This window comes from Eleginops maclovinus, chromosome 11 (genome assembly GCF_036324505.1).
Source record: "Eleginops maclovinus isolate JMC-PN-2008 ecotype Puerto Natales chromosome 11, JC_Emac_rtc_rv5, whole genome shotgun sequence".
In the NCBI taxonomy this organism is placed as follows: domain Eukaryota; kingdom Metazoa; phylum Chordata; class Actinopteri; order Perciformes; family Eleginopidae; genus Eleginops; species Eleginops maclovinus.
The window spans coordinates 4,201,794-4,218,964 of NC_086359.1; the positions used below are offsets into that span (position 1 = coordinate 4,201,794).

Genomic DNA, 17,171 nt, shown 5'->3' on the forward strand with positions numbered 1-17,171 from the left:
GATTAAGTACCTTGAATTTGTACTTGAGTGTACTTGAATACTTCCTCCTGCTTTTCATTACCTTTTTTTTTCAATTACTTTCTCCACAATTGGATCAATGTTCCATGTTTCCTGCTAAAGTTAAGGAGTTAAAGCGTGGTTGAGCAGCATGAAACACAGTCCATGAAGAATCAATATGTTTAGAGAATGTGAAGAATGTCAGAAATGTGTGAAGAGAAAAAAATACTGAAATCATTAGAATAAAATGTCTCTGCCACAACAAGATAACAGCATGTTTCAGGTGGAACATAAAAGTGATTGCACTTTTTGTTATCAGACCAGGACCAGTGAATATTAACCTGAATGTCAATAAGCAGTCAGCAGACTATTGAATTTGTTCGCTGAGACCCAGAAATGTCTTCCTCTGAATGTCCATAAACTGATTGTACCTGGTGTAAGAATATGTGACTCAACTATTTGTTTTTACACTTCAGTTCTTATATAAATGAAAAAGTCTAAACTTAAAAAAGAATACAATGGGTAAAAAAAGCAACCACACAAGTAACACCTTCAATTACATTCTAATAAGGCATGATTAACTTTAATAAACTATTAATTAAGGATGATCTATTACGATTTAACAGGGCCAGTATCATGAATCATTGTGCACTCTGCGCATGCGCGGAGCCTTTGGCCAATCCTTGAAAATGAGCCCCCCAATGCGGAAGTAAATGGACCTATGACATCAACCACACATTAAACTGAACAGAAACAATACTCTGCGTTTGAAACCATTTATTCATAAACAAACTCGGCTCCCGTTTCATTATCTTACATTAAATACATGTTTCTAGATTCAGTGTCAATCTGTAAGAGCCAGGGTTGAGACAACAACGTCATTGTCCGCACTCTGTTTCGTCAGAAAGGAGGCTGTGTTCGTGCTCCGGATCGATGAAAACACCATAACAGGTAAGTTAAACAGCGATGTAGGTGCATGAGATGTTCAATCAAACGTTAGTCATCATTAATATTAACCATGTTTCTTAACTTACGTCTGTCTGCGGGGAAGCTATGGTAAATTATGCAGCATTTGTTAGCTAACTGACCTGCAGACTGGCGAAAAACGAAAGGAGAAACACGAAATAAAGCTAAAAATAAAGCTAGAAAACAAAGCTATGTGTAGCATTACTGTTGTAACAACTAAGCAATGAACATATGGTCATAGGATCATTTGCAGTTGATGACTAAGTGCATTTACTGAAGTTCTCATGCTACTTTACCTGAATATTTCCATTTGACACTTTGCCTCCTATTTAACAGGTTTGTAGCATAACAAAGTCAGTATTTGTAGCTTTAAAAAATAAATAAAAACATATTTAAAGCTGATAAAATAAACTACACAACAGCATATAACACTAACGTTACAGCTGAAATTAAATACAAATAATCTTCAGATATTTTTTCAAAATGAGCACCACATCAGCAAAGTAAAATCCCATTATTTCAGTAACGCATGAGTAATAACAATCTAATAAGGAATATATAAAAGTAACAGTCAAAAGAGGCAGTTTTATACTTGACGTGCTTACTTAAAACAGGATTATGCATTTGGGGAGTGCCTCTTTAAATACCTAACCCTAACCACATTGTTTTCCTAGCACACCTATAAGCTGGGCGCTGTGTGTCTGGTTTCAAACGTGTGAGAGAAGTTTATTAAACACAGTTAATATAAAGTGTGATAATATATACACTCTGTAGGGTTGAATACTGCAGCACATGAAAGTACACAAATAAATCAGATGATGATTTTTCACTTGCAGGTTGCCCGGCATCATGAGTCAGCGGACGGAGCGGCGGGGTGGGATTCACGTGGACCAATCGGACCTGCTGTGCAAAAAGGGATGCGGTTACTACGGCAACGCGGCATGGCAGGGCCTGTGCTCCAAGTGCTGGAGGGAGGAGTACCAGCGGGTCCGGCAGAAACAGATCCAGGACGACTGGGCCCTGGCAGAGAAGTGAGACACCAGTAGTGAACAGTAACTTAGTATTCTCAAGCACTTCACTAAGAACACAGTTATATTTTATTCAATCCATTTCAGATTACAGGTTTTTATCCTCTTTTCCTTTCCTGTGAAATCGCAAGATCTCCAGATGTGTTATTTTTTAAATGTTGGTAATAAAGGATGATATGTTCCCTTATGTGTTATGAAAAAATCCCTACTATTTCACCAGTGCATCATGACCGAACACAACCCCTTCCCTAAGTCTTGGGATGCTTTCCTCCCAAGATTCCCTCCATTATTCCTTCTTATCTCTGGCGTTTGCCCCATTAAAATGTCGTCTGCTACAGGTTGCAGCGGGAGGAGGAGGCAGCGTACGCCAGCAGTCATGGGCCGCAGACTCAGCCCCCCTCTCAGTCCACACCACCACACCCACAGCCGGGCCACGCCTCTCTGGGACCCTTCTCCAAGTTTGAGGAGAAGAAAACCAACGAGAAGACCCGGAAAGTGACCACCGTTAAGAAGTTCTTCAGCCCTTCGTCACGCTCTGCTCCCAAGAAAGGTACAGAACCATTAACATTAATCTCATCTCCATAAAAAATGCAACAAAAAGATGGTTTTGGTTCTGGAAGTATTTCCTGGAAAAACATCAACGGAACTTTTTCTAAATACGTTTCTTCCTCATCAGAAACCCAAGAAGGAAAGACACCCAGTCCGTCCGTTAGCCGCCGTGCCAGTTTCGATACCGACCAGGTGTCCAAGGACTTTGTGGACTTCTTGAAGAACTTGCAGAAACCCGGCCGAGAGATCCACAAGCAGTGCCGAGCCTTCATCGGGAACATGTCCAGCAAGAAGGTCTGATCTGACTCTCAGTGGTAGAATAATAATCCTAATATTTATGACAATATTCTTAAGTGTTCTCATGAGCTCCTTCCCTCTTCTCCTCTCAGGACCTGAGCGCTGATGAGCTGTCGGAGTGCGTTCAGGACTTCTACCAGAACTTGGCCGACCGTTTGATGGGTCACTTTAAATGTTTGTTTTCAATATTGTTTCCATGAATACATTTTTTTATAAACACTTTTTATAAATAGGAGTATTTAGCAATCACTAAATGGCAATTATTGCAGTCTCTGACTTTCAGTATTTTGTTTCTAGCTTAATTTCATAATTCAATTATTCCATGAAGATACAAAATAAAGCAGTTGTTGGTCTTTTTTGTTTTGAGGGACAATGTCTGCTTTCTTTGTGATAATTGTCACTAGTGTTATGGTATTATAAGCTGTTTTGGATCATCTATGAAATGTTTTCAATAAGTTTTGGAACTGAGATGAACTGTTAACTGGCCAAGAGTCATTGCAAGGCAGACTGTATGAAGAGTATTCAAAGATTGGCTTTAAAATGTCTCTGGTAAACGTTCCCCTCTCACTCACGTGGTCTGATGACTCTTTGCTCCCCAGGCTCTTCAGAGTCCGTAGAGCAGGTGATGGATCAGGTGGAGAAGTACATAATGACTCGTCTGTATAAGAGCGTGTTCTGTCCAGAAACCACTGATGATGAGAAGAAGGACCTGGCCACACAGAACAGGATAAGGTGAGGAGTCATGCTATCAGAATAACAATATACAACATTTATAAAACAGCCGACTCCAAACCTTTTAGTCTCATTGCAAAAAGGTCAGAGCAAAGGAAAGAGAAACATGCTCGTCATCGGCCATTTTTAGCAGCCTTCTCCGTGTGTGTTGGAGGTGCTGACTGCATGTCTTAGTCATCCGAGGGGAAGTTAGAAGGCCCAAAAATAACCCTAACGCTTACTATTTTATTTCTCTGTGTTGCAGAGCGTTACACTGGGTCACCATCGAGATGCTGTGCGTGTCCTTCGATGAGGAAATCCCTGAAGTGTCTGAGAACGTGGTCAAAGCAATCACAGGTCAGAGAGCGACTCAGTATTTATAGCATGTGTGTTTTAAGCTGCAGAATTCACATCACTTTTTTAATCATGTAAACAATTTTTTTGTCAGAAACCAAAAGCGTTTTGTAATATTTGTGGTTTCATGATGATGCCTTTGCCTGGTTACATTCCGATTAATAATCTAGTTTTCCTCATCAATGTCTTTATTAATACTTATACACTACTGTACACATTGTAACCTACACATTTGAACTTGTTTATTGTTGTTCAGTAGTAAAAAATCTGCTAATTCCTTTTGACTTCTTATGTATTTACATTTTGACTTTATATTTTTATTCTATTTTATCTTCATTTTATTCTAAAACTGAGCAACTGTGAAAAAAACCTCATTCCCCCTCGGATAATTAAAGTATTCTGATCATTTTGATTATCTGAAGGTTATTCAAATGTGATTTAAAGGTCTGGACCAAGGCAAGATGGCGTCCTCTAACTTTATTACATTTCTTTGTTAAAAAATAGATTTGATTTTTGAGTGAAAAGATATTGTTTATACATCCAGTCGTGCGAAAGTATAGAAAAGGTTTTAGGCTCTTAATTATTTTCTCGAATCATAAACTGTTACGATCATAGATGATGAAGAAAACCTGTACATATTTACATAAGAGCAGCTGGAACCAGTGGAGTATTGCTTAAAATGACTACACAATGACACCATAATAAAAATCTGAGGTCTGTCTCTCACTCCCCTGACTTTGTATTCTTGTTCCTGCAGATGTCATCGAGATGGATTCGAAGAGAGTTCCTCGGGACAAGCTGAGCTGCATCACGCGCTGCAGCAAACACATCTTCAGCGCCATCAGGATCACCAAGAAGGAGCCGGCCTCGGCGGACGACTTCCTCCCCGCCCTGATCTACATCGTGCTGAAGGCCAACCCTCCGCGCCTCCAGTCCAACATCCAGTACATCACTCGCTTCTGCAACCCCAGCAGGCTGATGACCGGAGAGGACGGATACTACTTCACCAACCTGGTCTGTTTATATCTGTCTGGGGGATTTTAAAGAATTAATAGTTGCTAATTTGGTCATAAATAATACACGTCATCAAAAAACAACAACTTTCAAAAAACACACAGTACCATATTAGGGACGGCTCCAGGTTAATGAATATAAACAGTGTAAGAACTTCTCATCTTAAGGCTGGCACACATTAAGATAAACACATACCAACATTTATACAAAATCTGCTGGAGATGTTAGGTCCTTTATAATCTGCAATCCCAACACGAGCACAAACAGTAACTACAAAACACGAGGGGGAGACATTTCCTGTAACAGCACATGCTTTGTGAGTAAATCTATGCAAATATAAGTTATTCAAACACCCTAATCAATCCTCACACCATAGGAACATCTGGTGAGACGATCTTAGAAATGCAAATAAATTGGATAAAACTAAACTGAAATAAACAATAAAATAACCATAAAGTTGAAATGTTACTCTCTTAGTGTCTGTAGGCTCTGGGTTTGAACAGCAGAACTTTATTTATTTGACCTGCATCAAAATATAATTCAATTGTGTTTTTAAAATCCCTTTTCTTCTCTTGTATTGTTCCTTACATAACCCTGTGCCAGAAAGCATCAACCTCTTCTTTAATATTGAGCTTTGTTGAGTAAACCAGATGTTTCTCCTTTACTTCCTGTCTCTCAGTGCTGTGCGGCAGCCTTCATCGAGAAGCTGGACGCTCAGTCCCTCAACCTCTCCCCGGAGGAATTCGAGCGCTACATGTCGGGCCAGGCCTCGCCGCGATGCAGCGGCTCAGAGGAGGACTGGTCCTCCCCGGCACCTGCCCCCACCAACCCGGTCTTGGCTCAGCTCAATCAAAACCTGGAGGTGCTGTCGGGGCTCAGCGGCCGGCAGGAGGCGCTGATGGAGGCGGCGCACAGCCTGCAGGCCGACCTCCTCTCCTGGCCTGAGAGCGTGCAGCACGAGGTGCACGACATCCTGAAGAAGTACCCTCTGGAGGTCCTGCCTCGCAGTGCTCCCGCCATCGATGACAACAACGACGTGGACAATGACAACCTGCCGCCGCCCCTCACGCCCCAGGTGGTCTAAAAAGAGAGCATTTCACACAAAGGGTTTCAAGGTAACATATCATCGCACTAATCTCCTGAATGTCTTGCTGAGCTTCCTCTGCACCTGGGGGGAAAAATAATTACGCACAAATCTTTATGTCAATGTTGAGATGGAAATGTGTGCCGGTGATCAAAACAAGTTGTCTACATGGTGCTGAGTTTTGAGTGGACAGAGAAAGACCAAAAAGGAGGATGCTTTTGTGGCTTGAAAATGTTTAGTGGTGGAATCCAAATACGTTGAGTCATTTTGAGGTACTGCTCTTTAATATTCTACTGCTTGATGCTCTACTGCATATCGAGATAGTAAACACTCCACTTCTACTTTAGAATGTATACCGGGTTCCTGTGAATCCTTAAGAAGTCTTAAAAATAGGGTATGAATTGATTTGATCTCAAAATAAGTCCTTAATTGATATCAAAATGTCTTAAATCAAAGTCTTAAAGTTAGACAGGAGATTTTATTTAGAGTGAAATGTAAAATGTTAAAGCGAGTGGTAATAATATCTATTTAGACAGAGATGCCTTTTGAATTACGGTCAGGAAAAGAAGATTGGTCTAACCTTATTCTGAGCGGCATCAAAAGGTCTTTACTTCACTTAAAGATTCAAGTGCACTGGTTGTGTTTCAGCCTCTTTCCTCGTAGGCGTGGTTTTTAGACGGGTATTAGAAAGAAAGGACAAATGTGTCTTACTGTATTGTCCATCAGCAAGCTTGTTAGGTTGCAGAGCTTTTTATTTTTCCTGCCTTCGGGGATGCTTTAAAAAGGAAAACATGTACAGTCCTGGGAACAAAATGTAAACGCATTAAACTGTAAGATTATTGCACAGATGTTTTTGAGGCCTGTTAGCGAACACTGCTGCTCCTTCATCACAGTCACTAAGTGTCTCTGTTTTAAGTAATCACAGTATGTGGTAAACGGGCAAAGACAAAACAAAGCTATTATAAACTTCTGTATTTTAGTGATGTGTTTCTGTTTGGACTTAGCTGGATTTCTACTTATATTTATTTAATTTCCCCCTTTTTTATTTCTTATTCTTTCCTTTTTTTCTCGTTTATTTTTTTCACTTTTTTCTTTAATTAATAATTTTAAAAAAAATTCGACTTTTTTTATTCTGTTATTTGATTTTTTCCAGTGTTATTTTTATCCAATACATATTAATTGGGGTTGTAATATCCCATAATGATCACATTTCTTGCTGTCTTTGATATTATCCGGAGACCCTTCAGTTTATTTGTTTGTTTCATAAATGTTTTAACATTTTGCTGTCAGGATTTACTGTATTTTTCTGTGTTTTAATGAAACCATGTGAAATGCATATTGAATGAAACAAACTCTAATAATGTGTTTTAAACATCTGTAACATCAAATATTTGATATTTTAAATAATCATGTATGAACTTCTTGATTGTGCTCTTATTTTGGCCAGATATAATTTATGAGATTTATTAAACTAACCTGAACCTGAGTGCTTAAATCCAAGTGTGCATTTCATATTTATTAAACAAAATCATGTTTTTTTTCTGCTCTAGAAACAGGTATTAAAACCAGCTGTGTGAAACTCGACTGTGTCATTAAACTAGGAGGTGTAAGGGACTAAATGTACTAATGGTGGATGATGCTAACTGTTGTAACACATTGTAAATTAAGTGAAATAAACAAGAAACTAAAATAAAAATAAGAATGTGCTGACTGCTGCTGGAAGGAGGTGGAGGAATAACCCTGTACACATGTTGTAATATAGATTTACTCTTTCCAAGAACAGTGCAGCTGGGATCCTGATGAGGGTGAGAAAACATAATCACATCACACTCATTCTTCACTCGCTCCACTGGCGAGTCAAATCTCTTTACTCACCCATCAGTGCATCCACGGGAATGCTCCTTCTTTCCTCAAGGACTCACCACAAACCTCCACACACAACCTCCGTTCCACAAACAAACATCTGCTTCACTCCTCCAGGACCAAGCTCCGCACCGTGGGGGATCACCTGTGGAATCTCCTCCTAGACCTCCCTAGTCCAGCAGTGGCTCAGTCAGTAGGGGCTTGGACTGGAAATCGTAGGGTTGCCGGTTCAAGTCCCCAAACAGACATGAAATATGGAAAGTGGACTGCTACTTGGAGAGGTCCCAGTTCACCTCCTAGGCGCTGCTGTGGTGCCCACTGCTCCTAGTACTAGGATGGGTTAAATGCAGAGGACCAATTACACTGTGTGCTCTGCTGTGTGCATGTATGTGACAATAAAGAGGGTTTCATCCTCTGATTCTATCTATCTCTAAAGAAGACCCTAAAAACCTTCCTTTTTAAAGCAATAATATCCTTTTATTAAACACGTGTTTTTATGTATGTCTCTTATGCCCTACTGTTGCACTTTGGGATTGCTTTTAGCTCTGAAAGGTGCTGCGAGGAAGTGCGGTCGTCTTTCAACCCGAAGGTTGCGGGTTCGATCCCAGCCCGATCGGTCATCATGTGGCTGTATCCTCGGGCAAGATACTGAACCCTGAGTTGCTCCTGATGGCAACGGTGTGTGAGTGTGTGTGAAAGTTAGTTCCCTAGAGCAAGATGTACTGCTCTGTATGAATGGGTGTGAAGGGGTGAATGACTCGCAGTATGTAAAGTACTTTGAGGGGTCGAGAAGACTGGATAACGCGCTGTATAATTACAGTCCATTCATCATTTACAAATAAAATGTATTATTATTAAAGTAGAGATTTTACTCCTTTTTTGGGCTTCTCTGTTCACCGTTTTGGTGTGCGAGGAAAACAACATTGTTTTTCCAGAACTTCAGGTAACACTGGGTGCTAATTGATATAGTAATACATACACACACACACACACACACACACACACACACGGCTGGTTATACTTCCTTAACTCACTTTCCATGTAAGACCTTTACCCAAATGAAGCACCTCTTGCTCCACAGCTGAGAAACACAACCAGCTGCAAAAAGCACATAAAAAAAGCACATTTTGCAATTTATTGTTTATTTATTTTTGATACTGTTAGGTGACAGGTGAGGGATTTCCGGAGAATGGCAGCGACTAACTTTCTCCATCAGAGGCCTCCAATGTGCAAAAGTGACAGATGCAGTTTTAAAGGGCCATTGTCTGAAGTCACCCCGCTGCAAACAGCAAGTCATGGCTTCTAAAGGAAAAGTATTAAGCAGTACTAACTTAAACATTTATCAAGTGACGTAGTATTTGTCATTGGTTTAAACTAGTGTTTGCATCCATTGAACTGTATGTGTCCCTTATAATATTACAGTATACACAATACAAGATAAATGAACTGCAGATAATGTTCACACATGCTAATATATTTCTGAAAACAAAACAAATAATGAACGCTTTATACATACAGTAAGGCAGAGAATATACAGAACTAACCTAAAAGATTTAGTATCAAACATCTGTCAAATATTCACACCGCAACAAAACAAATAATTAGTATATACAAAAATACTTATGCAAATGCCCCTAGGAATATCTTAATAGAAAAAATAAGAGGAATCTCATCAGCAGGACATCACATTATATCTGAATCATGCACTGTCCCCGCGGGGGTGGGGTTTCAGTCCACATGTCTAGATGTTGCTTTTGGGGTTTTAACTTTGAAATCACTGAGAAAAACGTGGTTGTTGATGCAGGGATTACTTGGTCTGCTGTGCTCATTGCTCCTCCATTTCAATCTCTGCAAGCTCATCCCAGACGGAGAGACTCAATAATCTCCTCCATATTGCCGTCTTGCTTTTCCTTCTATCACACTTTAGACTCGCTCTCCACGTTGGCAATGTCTCCGTTCCTTTCCGGCTGCAGGATCTTCTCCTGGTTTAGCAGGATCATCTTGGTCTCCTGACCCTCCTGCTCCAACTCGGGCAGCCCCTGCTGGCTCAGCTTGCTGGCCAGCGACCAGGTGAGGGGCAGGCGGCTGCGGTTATTCATGTCGGCGAGCTCTTTGGCGCTGCAGCTGGGCGTGTTGGTTTCATAAATGTCGTGGAAGCTGTTGTAGTCCACCTCGTAGAAGCCGTCCTCCAGCGTCAGGACTGGCGTGAAGCGGTAGCCCCACTTGATCTCGCTGCTGACGTATGAGCTCCTCGCCTGGCACGTCATGCCTGTAGGCACAAGGACAAGGTTTACAATGGTTTCATATCTAGTTGGAGAAATGGTTGCCAACCTGGGCCAGGACAAAATGTTTATGAATGGTTGGTTCATCTAAATAGTATAAGAAACGTTTCATTTTCTAACACTGCTCTTCTCTTCTATTTTAACATTGTTTTAATTTCCAGTGTCATGGGATCTTTGAAACTTTTATTCATTTAATTTGTATGTTTTGGGTTTTTTTTTGCACTTATTCTCAATGTTTTCACCCATTGAATTGTCGTGTTGAAATGCTATGGAGATAAACTTGCCTTGCAATTATGAGAAGGAAAGCTTAAACCTAAATATCTCATGTTATGAACCAAACCCTGTTCAAACAATAACCAGATTTAACGCTGAGTGGTTCTCTAGGGGACAGAAATGGTTAGCTTCTCAGTGGTTTCTCTGGGCGAAAAGAAATCATTTCAAGTTTTCAAGCAGCTTTCTTAAAGGTTTTAAAAAACGTGAAACAGTGCACGTGCTGGAAATGAGCCTCCAGCGGTTTTAGGAACTTTTTGGGTACAAACTCAGCTCAGGTACCAAGCGAACTAAGCCAAAGGTGACGTAAAAACACTGCAGACCAACACCTGTTCAGAGATAATCTCCACTAGAAGGTCCCGAGAGATACTGCACAAACATGGCATTTTTTAAATAGCGAACTAACATCAATTGCTACTTTCATTAACTTAACAAAGACTTTTTGAAAATGGCTGCAAGCAAAACAATCCCATGAGATGTTCCTCTGTTTGCTTCTGTTGTGGCACATTACAGGATTTAATGAGAATCCTGCTGACTCTTTTCATGCTGCTTTGCTAAGTGAACAATGAGGGGGTAAATCCCAAATTTAAACAGAAAAAAGGTCTGGTACCAAAAAGTGAATCAAGTCTAGTCGAGCACTGCATGGCATGGCTGTGCACAATGCAGCTGAAACACGACATCTGTAATCTACGCATAATAACATCACAAATACAATGTATAAATCATCTGCTGGCTCACCTGTGGCCTCCACCATCCCCTCCAGGATCACCACGACCTCCAGCTCGTCCATGGACAGGTTGGCCTGTGAGACCTCCCAGAAGGGGCTGTTCTGGTTTATCTCATGGCAGATGATGAGCGGAGACACCAGGAAGAGCCGGTCGTCGCCCGTGTTGTAACCCACATTCATGTCCGTCTGGTTCAAAGGGATGAATTCCCCTTCCTTGGTCTGCTTCGACTTGATGAGCTTGGCCCTGATGGAGGCCTCCACGATGTGCGAGTTTCTGAGATCCCCCACTCTGAACATCAGGCACAGCCGCCCGTCCCTCATGGAGATGACGGCGTTGGTGGAAAACACTAAAGTCTCAGCGCGCTTCTTGGGCTGGGAGATCTTTACAAACATGCAACCCACCATGAAGGCGTTCACGATAGACCCCAGCACCGACTGAATCAAAAGCAGAAGGATCCCCTCGGGGCATTGGTCCGTGATGACTCTGTACCCGTAACCGATGGTGGTCTCCGTCTCGATGGAGAACAGGAAAGCTGAAACAAACCCGTTGAGGTTATTGACGCATGGAGTCCACTTGTTGTCTGATAAATGCTCCAGATCGCCCCGAAGGTACGCAATGAGCCACCACATGAACCCGAAGAAGAGCCACGTCACGGTGTACACCAGCACGAATATGAACAGGTTGAGCATCCATTTGAGATCTACCAGCGTGGTGAAGATGTCCGTCAGATAGCGGTACGTCTCCCGGACATTCCCGTGATGGACGTTGCACTTCCCATCTTTCTGGACGTACCGCTGAAGCCTCCGGTTCCGCTCCCGCTCTGCTAGCTGATGCGGCAGTTCCTCACGGGCCTGCTTTGGCAACTTGTGCTGTTTGATAATGGCCGGGCTCTCCACATCCTGCTCCATGGGGTTTCTGGATTGGTGGATTCAAGCCTTTAAGAGCAGAGAGAAGAAACATGGGGTTAGCAGAGACATAGATTAAGAGTTGAATAGTATTATGACCTTAGACTGAACTTAAAGGGGCCCTATTATGCGTTATGCGGTTTTGCCCTTTTCCTGCAGTGTGTTAAATAGGATTCTGTGCATGTAAATGGTCTGCAGAGGCTAAAATCACAAAGTCCACCCCCTGCCTGAAACGCCTCCATTGGACTCCTTTGTTTACCTGTTGACACAAAGTGACATCACTAAATAACACTCATGGTTCTATTGGCTAGCGCTCCAGCATATTGTACGTGATAGGCTAAGGGGGAGGGACATCTCTAAGCTGTTGACCAATCACAACAGAGCTGGCCAGCTAACCAATCAGAGCAGACTGGGCTCTGGTTTCAGACAGAGGGTGAAAAGAGGAGCTGCAGCACAGGCAGTATGAGAAAAATAAAGAGCTTTCTGAACATTAAAGCATGGAGACATGTCCCAGGAGAGACTCTCAATGTGTCCTCTGATCTGACAGCATTAAGTTGGAGAACCCTGAATAATATAACACATATAACAACAACACAATAAGAACAGACCAGTGGGAGGTCTCCTTTAGTATGCACATTGTTTTTTCTCTTGTTTTGTATTTTACCACCTGAACAAATGGCCGCTCTGCTCTCCATTCACGGGAGAATATTATGAGCTGGAGCAGCCACCGGTTTCCGTGGTAACGCACTGCTCATTCTCCGTGTGTTCACAGAAGAAGGAATGTACCGGATGGATGAGGGCGCACGGACACGACCACGGAAAAAGACACCAATCTGATTGGTTCTGTGTAAGAGATGCAGAGGAACCATATATATTATAGACAATAGATGAATATATGTGGATAGAAACATATTTCACTCACATGATGCACCGCAAACTCATCCTCATACTGCGTACTGTGAACCTCCGCAGCACAACACTACTACTTCTGCACAGCTCTTTCATTATTGTTTCAGGTATCCTGATTTTTAAAATAAAATGTTTTACAATATTGTGCCATATATATTTTTAATGTATTTATTTTATTTTTATTTTAGAAAGATTTGTTCATATTTATAGTCTCAATATTTGTCATTATTTTCTTTAATCTCTTACTCTGTTTATGTATGCACCAACACACCTAAGCAAACTCCCTGTATTTGAAAACCTACTTTAATTAATCTACTGAAATTAACATAACTCTGGTTCTGATTTTCAGCCTTGTTTGGATCATGGTTGTTATGAAAACACTGACAAGAAACTATTACACCCAACAATATAAAGCAAGTTTTTAGAATTTTGGGAATAGGCCAGTTTTTTTGCCATATCATGTAATGTCGAAAATATACTGAAGGCAGTTTATAGGCAGTGGTGTCTGTGGTTTATTGAAGTTGATTTCAAAGTGAAGTCGTAATAATTTCATAATTCAGTATTTTATCAGCTTTTTCTTGTGAATTAGTGAAATTAATATTTCAGATAATATTTTAAAACCTTTGTGAGTTTATGACCCGTAAATTGAATGTTTTGGTCTCAAAGATTATTCATAAAATGATCTTAAATTCTGTAGAATATCCAACCATGATCTCTGAATATTAGCCCCCGCTCCAGGCTGCCATTATTTTTTTACAATGGCCATATTACGGCGTCAGAGTCTTATCCTTTAAGTAACCTGCTTTGTAATTGGATTAGAGTATGAAATATGATGAATGAGAAGAACACACTGTTCTCAATTACAGCCAATGAGACGTCTGCTGACATTCAATAATAAAACAATATCAAAAATATAATAAATTACAAAAACATCGAGGAGGGGTTCAGCTAAAGTCAGTATAGGGAAGTTACTGATGGATCTTAATTCAATCGTTGGAGGTAATTGTACAAAATATGGTCTGTATACAAGAGCGTCCATACTGAAACAGGTGTTTGGCCTGCAGCAGGATGCCGTGCATAAAGGCATGTTGTGTCCCAAGAAGTCTGTCGATTCGCACAAGACGTGGAAAGTAACCGTTCATTTCAGTCCTGATATTGATTCGGCCTCGTCTCAGCTGCTGCAGGTAACTGGAGCCAGATGTGGATCCAAAATCCAGCCGAGCACAGATGCTATTTTTAGGAACACGGACAGCTGAGCACAGGCAGTATGCATGTCTCGTACTAAATATTTTTCAAATCTCATGACCTGTATTTCTTAAGCGTTTTAGATCTCAGGTTATATGTTGGTCAGTGGTTTAAAACTAGCTTCATTCGACAAGATATTCTGAATCACACTGCGCTGTTTGTGAAAAACAGTGCATTGTTACTCCTATGGAACCCAATTATCCAAAATCATTCAGGATGCAAGACCATCCACTGTGATTTAGGCATCAGCTCCTTCATATAATACACATACACACAAAATAAAGGGGAAACTAAAAGTGATTTACCTGGGAAAGTGAGAAAATATTTGACATAAAAAGGGAAAGTGTGTGTTTCACATTAAAAGCGTTCTGTAGTGAATCGGCTGAACACGAGGAGCTGTATTTGAAGCACCCCAATTTTACAAGTGGAATTGGGTAAGCATCTCCTCCAAGTTCTATGTCATATGATGCGTTAGCTGTAAAAATAAAATATAGGTTAAACTAAATATCAGGGAAAGAGAGGATTCCTAATTGGTATGCAAGCCTGGAGGGTTTGAGTGTTGAGTGTTAATTACAAACTACAACAAGTCTCCACTTGAATTATATTAATGTCACTGTGTCTGCCATTTAAATGTAGTGACGTATTGATCAAAGGGAACAGGTTTTTTACTTTGAAGTAAGTCACTAAGCCTCAAGTAATCAATGAGTCATTAAAAAAGGCTTAATAGCTTTTATTGAGTCTTAATTTATTCTCCAATGTGCGACTTAACAGAACGATAATAACGTGCAATAATTCAACTGTGCAATTCTCTGGTTTGCTCTGGCATCAATACTGCATGAAATTTTGCAGCTTTGATTGTTGTCCAATTTATAGATCAGCCTGCACTACGCCTGAGAGGTGATCTGAGAGACAAATACAGCTTTAATAAATCAGATACTCCGACTGAATTATCAACATTTTCGTGACTTTAGATTGTCTCGCACCTGATGTTGGGAGGAAAACGTAGTTGAAACTGAGAGTGAGGTGACATGTCCCATGGTCAGACTTTTGACACAGGTACAGTCAGAGTAATCAAGTATTCAAATGACTTACTTGAGTAAAAGCACTAACACCACAATCTAAGAATAATCAGTTAAAAATCTACGTTTGTTCTTGAAATGGGATACAAATCAACTTATGAACGCTGCATGATAGCTGCCCACTGCTCCTAGTACTAGGATGGGTTAAATGCAGAGGACCAATTTCACTGTGTGTGCTCTGCTGTGTGCATGTATGTGACTAATAAAGAGGGTTTCATCCTCCGATTCTATCTATTCCAAATAGACAAACCCCAAATAAATGTATATAGATGATAAAACAGCCTTTAATGATATGCATTGTAGAGATATTTGGTCAAAAGTGAACATCGTCAAATATTGTACTAACAGATATCACCATGAAACTGGTTACTTACATTATGTTTTCTGAAATGTGTTTATTCAGTTGAGGTAATGTACAAATCTAACCTTTGTTAAATTTGGGAGAAGTCTACAGCAACGCAAGCCAGAAAATAGTGAAATCAAAACCGTGTGTGTATTTCGGATGTTCTATTTGCATTATAGGTTGAAAGCAGACATGTCATGGAAGAAAGTAATCTAAATTTGACCAGTGCATGGAAAAATAAACCCATAGATCAAGCTGTTTGAACCTGATCTATAATACTTTTCTAAACATCATCATTATCTTGTTAGAAAATAACTAGCTGCACAGCCTGTTGATTGAGACCACCTGTGTGGGCGCTTTTATCATTGTAATACGCACTATAATAACGGGGCTTTTCATTATAAAGCCATGCTAAGCTACATGAGTGGGGGGTGGGGGTTGGGGGGCAGCTGGGATCAGGTGCAGGAAGAGCAAGCTAACAGTCTGGAGATTTCCCGTTGTCATGGATACGGAGGTGATCCAGATCATAAGCACAAGAATAACGTCTGAATTTCTGCTCTCTAAATAAAAGCCCCATTACTGCCGGTCTGTGCCGCTCCTGTGGGGCTGCGAGGGCCGCGGGCCTGCAGGCTCTCACAGCCCGGAACATTTCATCCTCTTCAACACCTTCAGGTTTCCATTCACCCGGCTGCTGATTCCTCTCCTTCTTCCATAATGTCAACCGGAAGAAGCAGAAACCAACCTTCTAGAATTAATATTCATATCTTCCTGCGTGATTTCCTAATCATTGTTAATTCATCTGTGATTCGGCTCGCACTGTTATGTAACCACCCTCCGCCCCCCGCAGCCAGAAACAGATGATCACATTTAACTAGCCTCCACCAGCAAAGCGAGCAGGAAAAGGAGGAAGGAGCCTACCTGGTGCAGCTGAATCTCCCCCCGGGTCATCTTTAAAGCCGCTGTCCTCACATGGAAAAATGTCCCTGCTGAGGTTTCCGGGTTCTGATTATCAGGTCGCTCTTATCTGTGCAACAAACAAAAAAAACCGAGTGAAGAGAGCCACTAATTCCCTCTTTCCTCCATCCTCAACATGGAAAAGACATCGGTCCGTCAGCCTCCACCCCTCAGCTGGCAGAGAGACATAGGAGAGCACTGAGGGAGAGAGGGAGAGAGAGAGAGACAGAGAGGGAGGGAGGGAGGCGGAGAGATGTGTGGTAATAGGAGAACACAACGTATGCTTATAATATATGTTCAATATGATATATTAAGCTGCTGTGAGTGGAGGAGGGAGGCTTACTCTATAGCAGAGTATCAGTGCCAGGCAGAGGGAACAGGTTGTCTTTATTTATGTTGAATAATGTCAGAGAAAACTCAAACTGTCAGCAAATGCTAGTAGTTTTAATGATCTCAACATTTTAACTTAGTTATATACCTAATTAAATATACTAAAAGGACAGGTAATACTGAAATTAAGTATCAAATGAAATGAAAATGATGTTTAGAAAGCATACATTATGTCTACAGTATTTGGTGCAGTTGGACCATAA

At 41.0% G+C, this 17,171-nt stretch overlaps 2 protein-coding genes across 2 annotated transcripts; one reads left to right on the forward strand and one right to left on the reverse strand.

Moving 5' to 3' along the window:
• Positions 1-705: 705 nt before the first annotated feature.
• On the forward strand, positions 706-7,486 carry rabgef1 (RAB guanine nucleotide exchange factor (GEF) 1). Its single transcript, XM_063895733.1, has 9 exons — positions 706-948; positions 1,800-1,994; positions 2,330-2,541; positions 2,668-2,834; positions 2,930-3,011; positions 3,437-3,569; positions 3,814-3,905; positions 4,660-4,916; positions 5,596-7,486. Exons 2-9 carry the CDS (start codon positions 1,813-1,815, stop codon positions 5,998-6,000), a joined length of 1,530 nt encoding a protein of 509 aa, XP_063751803.1. The 5' UTR covers positions 706-948; positions 1,800-1,812; the 3' UTR covers positions 6,001-7,486.
• A 1,532-nt stretch (positions 7,487-9,018) lies between these two features.
• kcnj6 (potassium inwardly rectifying channel subfamily J member 6) lies at positions 9,019-17,161 on the reverse strand. The gene is made up of 3 exons (XM_063895772.1): positions 16,543-17,161; positions 11,154-12,078; positions 9,019-10,132 (listed from the first exon to the last, which is right to left on the reverse strand). The coding sequence occupies exons 2-3, from the start codon at positions 12,049-12,051 to the stop codon at positions 9,780-9,782; spliced, it is 1,251 nt and encodes a 416-aa protein (XP_063751842.1). The 5' UTR covers positions 12,052-12,078; positions 16,543-17,161; the 3' UTR covers positions 9,019-9,779.
• Positions 17,162-17,171: the final 10 nt, after the last annotated feature.

Excerpts from the sequence above, each read along its gene's own strand:
- kcnj6 (XM_063895772.1), bottom strand. The coding sequence starts at position 12,051 with ATGGAGCAGGATGTGGAGAGCCCGGCCATTATCAAACAGCACAAGTTG. Across the intron at positions 10,133-11,153 it reads GGGGATGGTGGAGGCCACAG|GCATGACGTGCCAGGCGAGG; the intron begins GTGAGCCAGCAG and ends TTGTGCCTACAG.
- rabgef1 (XM_063895733.1), top strand. The coding sequence starts at position 1,813 with ATGAGTCAGCGGACGGAGCGGCGGGGTGGGATTCACGTGGACCAATCG. Across the intron at positions 1,995-2,329 it reads GACTGGGCCCTGGCAGAGAA|GTTGCAGCGGGAGGAGGAGG; the intron begins GTGAGACACCAG and ends CGTCTGCTACAG. Across the intron at positions 3,570-3,813 it reads GCCACACAGAACAGGATAAG|AGCGTTACACTGGGTCACCA; the intron begins GTGAGGAGTCAT and ends TCTGTGTTGCAG.